At 41.7% G+C, this 7,645-nt stretch overlaps 1 protein-coding gene across 1 annotated transcript; it reads right to left on the bottom strand.

The window, feature by feature from the left end:
* Positions 1 to 609: 609 nt before the first annotated feature.
* LOC146593613 (transcription factor AP-2-alpha) lies at positions 610 to 6,951 on the bottom strand. The gene is made up of 4 exons (XM_085308957.1): positions 6,944 to 6,951; positions 6,367 to 6,485; positions 3,938 to 4,079; positions 610 to 2,371 (listed from the first exon to the last, which is right to left on the bottom strand). The coding sequence occupies exons 1-4, from the start codon at positions 6,949 to 6,951 to the stop codon at positions 2,083 to 2,085; spliced, it is 558 nt and encodes a 185-aa protein (XP_085165083.1). The 3' UTR covers positions 610 to 2,082.
* Positions 6,952 to 7,645: the final 694 nt, after the last annotated feature.

The raw sequence follows: 7,645 nt of genomic DNA, 5'->3' as shown, positions 1-7,645 counted from the left end.
TGGCCATAGACTATGGAGCTTTTTATTTTTTTAAGGGGGGGGGCACCCAGTTCTAATTCACCAGTACATCACTTTTTTGCACCCAATTTTCAGCATTTGCTCAGTATTGATTTATTCTTTTTAAAATGTCCTTCTTGAGATAGATAATATTTCTGTTTCTTTCCACTCTCCATTAGGACAACTGCATTTACAAAATTATAGGCTTATAATTCTGTACACTATTGATAAACGTAAATAAAAACCTAGAGGTCAACATAAATAAAATAAAACTTTATTTTTTAAATAAAATTATGTTTTGGTTAAAGAAAAGATAGTGTGTCATTTTGTTAGTAGTACAATTTTTTATCCAAAAGAATACATTGTGCTTTATTGTGTCATTTGTCTGAATACAGACTCAGTGGAATATCTAAATGATACCCTGCTCTGAACTCCAAGTTGAAAGTAAGTTTTTATTATACTTGAGGGAAACAATGGGTTCAGCTGCTTATTGCAAGGAGCAATTGTCAAGGGAGAGTTAAACTCAATTACTGTAACCATACTGAATAAAAAATACTGCCAAGAACAAAAATACGCCTGGGTAAAGACAGCCACTGAATAAAAAAATCGACATAAAGCGTATCAAATATTTATTTATCTGGGCAACAAAGGACTATGATACATTGACAGGCATGGAAACTACTGCCGGCACAACTCAATACAATACAACTATAACTGCTTCCAATATGGCCAGTGGAAATACAGGATACCAGGTGGTCCCAAATGTTTGAAGTTCTTTAGAAAAAAAAAGAGAAAAACAAAAGAAAGGGGGAAAAGAGAAAAAAGAGAAAAAGGGGAAAGAAAACCTAAATCTTGATTTAAAAGACAGTATTAATTTATTGCTCTGATGGTGCTTTCAAGAGGAGGACAGTGGATGAAAATAACTTCTTATTTTATTTTCYACAACACTTAAGGGTTGTAAAACCACTAACATGTTTAAAAATCTTGCCAGGGTCCAACATCACTTAATTTTTTCTTCARTGAGAAACTAAATGTCATACTAATTATATATAAAAATTCATGTTTTTTTTATTTGTTCAGCTGCTTCATTGTCGCCTTTAACATGCTACAACAGGGCTAAAAATGATGAATCCCAGAGAAAAACCCCCAAAAAACCTCTGATATCTAAATAAGTACCATGAACCACATGATGAACTAAGAGGGGAAGATTTAAAACCCACTAAACAAGAGGTAAACGAGATCACCAGATAAATAAAAAAGGCTTAAAACAGACTCACCATATTTACAATTCCCATTAAATTACACATAAATAAATATATACATACATGAACACTGATTCCCTTATATAATAACCGTGAATCGTGTTGCAATAGAAAGTTCAAGTTGGTCGCTTTACCTTGGGCAGGAAAAAGTTCTACAACTGAAGATATGACATGGAACTGCTTGTGTTTTGTGTTCAAGTTTATTCACAATACTGATAAAATGTCATCAGTCCTTTTTGCTTTTGTTTGTTGCTGCTGCTGTTGTTGCACTTTTTTCGTTTTTTTCTTTTTTAATATGGCTACAATCTTAACTGAAGTTTATGTAAGGGAAGGTGGTGATTCAGTCCGGTGAAGCTCATAGAATTTTTTAAGTATTATTTATTTCTTTTTGTTTTTTTTTTTTAATTTTTTACATATTTTTAGAAAAAAGTCATTTTCTTTTTTGTTTTGTTTTTGTTTTTTTTCCTCCTTTTGTTTTATTAAAAAAAAGTTCACAAACTCAAGACAGAACTTTTTTCTTTGCTGGCTCCGTCCCCCTGTTCTGTTCTCTTAGGCTCCAAACTGGGGTAAAACGTCGGTAGTGGTAGGGAGGAGGGTGTGGAGGGGTGAGTTAAATGGGAGCAAATGGAAATGTGGATGCTAGGAGGGGTTGTGGGGAGAGGGCAGAGCAGTCCTGCAGAGTCAAGAGAACAGGATGGTCAGAAGGACACTGATTCTGTCGCTGTAGCCTGGGGTGCTGGGTGCAGGAAAGAGGGAGGAGGGAGCTGCGTGGATTGGTGGCTACATGGGGGAAGGGAGAGGAGTGCGGGGGGGAGGGGGATCCTCACTTTCGGTGCTTCTCCTCTTTGTCGCCGCTTTTGGTGCTGTTGTCTGTGTGGCTGTTAGGATTGTTGCTGAGGTACATTTTGTCCATGGCCTTGAGCGCCTCGGTGAGATAGTTCTGCAGGGCAGTGACTGCAGCGCACACTGCCGGGCTCCCGAAGCCGTGTGAGATGAGGTTGAAGTGGGTCAGGCAGCTCTGGATGCCCGGCTCCAAAATGGGGTTGGGCCGCGAGTTCCCCAGGGGAGATCGGTCCTGAGCCAGCAGGTCGGTGAACTCTTTACAGATCTGTCTGCAGCACAAATGGAGCAGAGAGAGAGAGAGAGGGAGGGAGGCAGGGGAAGAGAGAGGGAGAGAAATGAACCATCACTGTCGGCTGCAAAGCCTGTGCATGTTGCCTGCTAGATTACACAAGCCCCTGGATCAGAGGGACTGCTGCCCCTCAGTGCACACACTCCTCCCGACACCTCTCCCTTCCCACTGCACATCCTTCCCCCTAATTCTCACACCTCCAAGGCACGCACAGACCTCTTCTCTTCACCTCGCGTGCACACACAATTGTGCACAACATCACGCCCCAGCCAACACACACACACACGCAAGCACATATACATGTCTTCTGCCTCCTTGGTTGACCCTCCTATTGGTTTCCCCACACAGACATACACGCCTCCTCTGAACAAGATTTTGGCACAGAATAAATAAGCAACTCAAAGTCTCTCAGCAATACAGAAGAGAATAGATGGGGTGCAGTAACGATAGAGAGGTTCAGGCATTTTTCACATTTTGGGAGATCCTTTTGGAACTAGAGAGACTCAGATCTCCTCCTTCACAAGGCTAAAATACGCTCGTATGTCAGGAAAAAAAGAGTGAAGGCGGAGAGGGGAATCGAGGCTTTAAATTAGGGTATTCCGGAACATTTTTATGTGTACATCTATATCTCCAAATCCAAAGGGACCTTCCCACAGAGGGGAAGGCTGACGCTAACTGAGGTCTGGAAATTTCCTTCTAGGGAGGTGGAAAGAGAGGATAGGAGGGCATGGTGCACAAGTTACATTTTATCATTTACTTGCTGCTCAAATGGTTGGGGAAATAACACACCTTACAGCAAGAGCTTAGAGGCATGCTGAAACAGTTTGTATTCTAAAACCCGTGTTAATGTCTTCCAGTCATAAACTGGCTCCTATCTTCTGCGTGCGCCCTCTGGCACTGTGCCCTTTGGTGACACCTCCACTGGTAATTAAGGGCTACTAAACAACTCTTTTAATTTCCAGCAAACATATCAAAACAATCATTTTCTTTTCACGCACCACCTGGAAGTCTAGTCAGCCCCACCAATGATAAACTCCACTAGCATTTTAACTGCGTACAGATTGCCATTTAAAATATATTTTTAATATCCCTATACTCACTAAGTAACATAGCTGCTAAGGAAGAAAGAACCATTGCAGATTTTAATGAATTGAAATCAGTTTAATGTGCCAGTTTTATTTTACTGTCAGTAGGAAACCTTCCCCTCCTATCTAAATTGGTAAGCTAAGTGTAAAGGCCCAGAAAATGTTTTGCTTTGAAAAAAAGTACTGTTTCTTCTTTAACTAAATATCCACAATTTTCACAACTCACTTTCAAGGTAATCTGCATAAACTGATCTGAGGGAAACCAAGCTGGGCTATACAGCTCTTCTATAGCATGAGGGCAGATACACCCTCTTAGGATTTGCAAGGCCGTTAGCCACTGACTGTGGCAAACACACACACACGTGTGCGCACGCACACACACACAAATATGAGTCCCAGACCCAGGTTTGCCCCACTCCCCCTCACAACTGAATAACACGCTAGAAAGGTAAACGTCTTACTTTGTAGCTAGAAGCATGTTTTTTCTTGTGACTTGCTCGTTTGGATCGGAATGTTGTCGGTTGAGAAATTCAGCTACTGCTTTGGCAGGAAATTCTGTCTCACAAACGTACCCAAAATCTCTAGCTAGATGTACTGCTTCTCCTGGAAAGGGAGGCATGGGTGGGAGTGGGAGGGAAACATACATCTGATCAATATACATAGCACAAAGGCAAAAAAAATCCATTAGGAAAAAAAAAGCTATTTTCTCCTTGGATTTTTATTCTAAAAAGAGTTGGACATTTTTCTTTGAAAGGGGTAGTGGAAGAAATGCTAATCACATCTCATCTTGTAAGAATTTTCTTTGCTTCAGACTAGGGCCAAGCAAAAATATATGTTCACGACAAATTGTTGAGTTAAATCACACATACATATTTTCTAAAGTTCATATCAACTAACAGATACTTCTAGACAGGTATGTTCTATCCACCTGGAATGTGTGCTTATATTCACATGTAAACATGTATGCACACCCATCCATACAAAATTTCATTCAAAGCTGTTTACTCAGAAGATATTTATTTGCCTCGAGTACCTGCCTCTATATTCTTTTTCAATGCATCAATGATTAATATTGATCATAATTACTCCTAGAGCTCTTCTAAATAAAATGCATTAAACAGCTAAGTGTTTAAAATTTAACTTGATCGCATATAATTATATGTTCACCCCCAAACGATTAACCATGAGAATTTTAGGGTCATTCCACCCAGTCTGTCTGTTTTGTTGATTTTCAAATCTTTGGTTTTAATTTCCTGAACCAGTTGGTTTTTACTGCAGGGCTTCCTGCCATTAGCTCTAGCTCCGGAAGAACGCATGCGCCAATTAGAGCTTCAAAGCCTCAGTCCAGTGAGCTTGTTTCCATAAAATGGAGCGGATCATAAACAATAACAGTACTCTAGAAACTGCCTCATCGCTACAGGACTCAAAGCCCAAGCAATGTTTATACTATCATCTCCCCCAAAATTAGCCACCATTACTAAGTTATCTGGAGATCAGGCCTGCCTGTTTTGTTTTTTAAAAATCATTCTTTTAGAGCCATTGTATGTGAAAGACAAATAGAACAATAGATTACCATAATACAATCTCCATATTCATTAACATCACAAATAAATGCTAAGCATCTACCAAATCTAGAGTTTTTACAAGGTCTTCACTCCAGATTTTTTTACTACAGTGTGTTGATGCAATCGCAAAGTCTCCTCAAATATAAGAAGACAAAGTAATTTTCATGCAGTATAAATATAGTGCAGCTAATGATCTAAATGTTAAAAAAAATGAAGTCTAGCTGTGTGCAGCATTTCTCTCCCGTCTCTTTGAACGTTCAGCATTTCTAGCAGAACGCAAAGTGACAACAAAACAAAGCTAAAAATTCCCTTCTACGCAGCCAAACTTAGGCTAACCTGCGCATCCTGACTTGAGGTTAAAAGCACTTGCAGACTAAATCAGTCTAAAATACTGTCAAATCAAAACCAAATACCCAGAGAAAGGAGCAGGATATGGTTAGTGGACTTGGGCCAGTAACTGTGACAAAGTAACTACTTCAAAATAAAATGACTTGCAAACTCTTTGAGCTTCCTGCATCTGAGTTCCGAAAACATGGGACACCTGAAGGTGTTAAAAGAAGTTGCACCTTTTCTTGCCAGAGCAAAGTAGGGGAGAATGAAATAACGAAGGGAACATATGTTCTGAAAATGAGAACCAAAAGAGGCGGGGAGGGGTGTACTTTGAGGCTTTCAGGACACCATTAATTCATGGCTTAGGTCAAGGATTCCCAAATTAATTCAGGAAGTAATGGTCACGCATTTCTCAAATGCAGATGTCAGAAATCTTAAATGATTTACTGTTATGTTGTTGGGGAGGGGGAATGACTGCAAAAAAAAGTATAAAAAAAATACCTGCAGTTTTTGTCATTTAAAAATTGCTTAGCTGTCCATGGGTGGAAGGAGCACGGTACTAGAGTAATTATAATTTCTGTTCCCTGTAACTTTCAACTCATACATTTTTGGGTCTGAGCCTCTAGACCTCATTCTCATGGATCCTTCCTATGCTGCTTCCAGCGAAACCAATTTACTCTGGGGAGGGATTACTCACTTGAATAAGGGAGTAAGATGGGACCCTGAAAGCATCTAGTTCAAAGACTTAAAAGCAAATAAATGGTGGAATGCAATGCTGAATCTGCAGGATTCATTTTAGTTCGTTTCAGGTTAAAACAAAAGGCAAAAATACACAATTAACATTTTTCTGAGGCACAAAGATTAAACTAAATAATGCCTTTCAAATTTCAAACACGGAGCACCGACTTGAAAAAAAACATGAACTCTTATCCCGTTAGGCAAAAATAACACGCACATTTTCCAAATGAACCCTCTCGGAGCTTTGAGCCACTTACCCTCCACTAGCGATGTGAGTAAGGTAACATTAGCAGCTTTGCGTCGCCCGGCTGGCAGGTTTAATCCTATTTTGTCCAGTTTTTCTCTCAAAGATCTCCCTCCATTTTTAGACTTCGCCCTGTTTCACACATAAAGCCACTTAGAACAAGACTAACAGGGCACCAGCTTGTATTTCAGCTCCCTTCTACAAATCACCCCCAAACCCATTCGAAAAGCACATTCCCCAGGAAGAGAAAAGGTTTGGAGGGGGGGACGGTTGAGGTRGGGTGGGGGAGCAAAGAGCAAAAATTGCAAAAACCAAACCTGGGTATAAAATTTACCCGTGCTGATCTATGGGTATTTGGCTGACTTCACGCTTAAATTTGCTAAGGTACAAATCAACACACAAACTAGCACGGATTTCAAAAGTTTTAGTGTCTGGGTAGTCATTTGCACCTCTGTGTTACAACCACCGCAATAATAATCATTTCTGAACTCCCAACACACTACGGYCCCAACGGGAACTTTTTAAAACCAGCTATCCTGCGATAGCTATTGCATTATTTAGAAAACTAATCTGAAAGGTCGAAAGCCTACATCACCATTATGGAACACCACAGCGTTCAGAAAATGGATTAATCTCTAGATAGCCTATCTGCTACTTTTCGACAGAGATGGGTTGAGACAAATCTTGGAAACGAAACTTTTGTTAATTAATTCTGGATTTTATTCCCTACACAAGTGCTCTTTAATTGTCTGGATTAGATTATAACCCCTAGGTAACTAGAAGAAGGGACGCCTACGGAAGAGCGCGTGACACTTGAACGGAAATCTGAAACTTTTCGATTTGCTTTATTTTTTTATATACATATAAAAAAATATGTCATTATCAGACCTATTCGCTCATCCAGGGGAGATGGGGGCAGCCCAGGAGACACCCCCTCCCATCAAGACCCCTCCCGGGTCCTACAGCCGGCACCGCCTGAGGTGGGGGAGAGCCGAGATGGGGGGGGGTGACAAGGCCTCGCGTTGCCATGGTTACAGCGCACCACCCCCCCACACACACACACACCCGCGCGCCCCACCCCCTAACGGCCGAGTACCGCCCACGCCCCTCCGCGCCCAGCGCGCGCGCGGCGGGGAGGGGGCTGGCGAGTCGCTGACTGACAGCGCGTGAGGCGACGGTTGGCCACGTCCGTTAGGCGAGGGGAGCGGCGCAGGGCGTCCCCGCAGCCCGCTCCCGCGTGGGCCGCCCCCTACCGCCGCCGCCGCCGCTGCCACCCCTCCCCCTCCGCCCCC

The sequence above is a fragment of the Rhea americana genome, unplaced genomic scaffold, assembly GCF_003343005.1.
Source record: "Rhea americana isolate MKP2758 unplaced genomic scaffold, rheAme1 scaffold_288, whole genome shotgun sequence".
NCBI lineage: Eukaryota > Metazoa > Chordata > Aves > Rheiformes > Rheidae > Rhea > Rhea americana.
This window is presented reverse-complemented; position numbering and strand designations above follow the sequence as displayed.

Coding starts and splice junctions, on each gene's coding strand:
- LOC146593613 (XM_085308957.1), bottom strand. Junction 4,080..6,366: donor ACTCACATCGCTAGTGGAGG/GTAAGTGGCTCA, acceptor CTCCCTTTCCAG/GAGAAGCAGTACATCTAGCT. Junction 2,372..3,937: donor AACATGCTTCTAGCTACAAA/GTAAGACGTTTA, acceptor TTTGTGCTGCAG/ACAGATCTGTAAAGAGTTCA.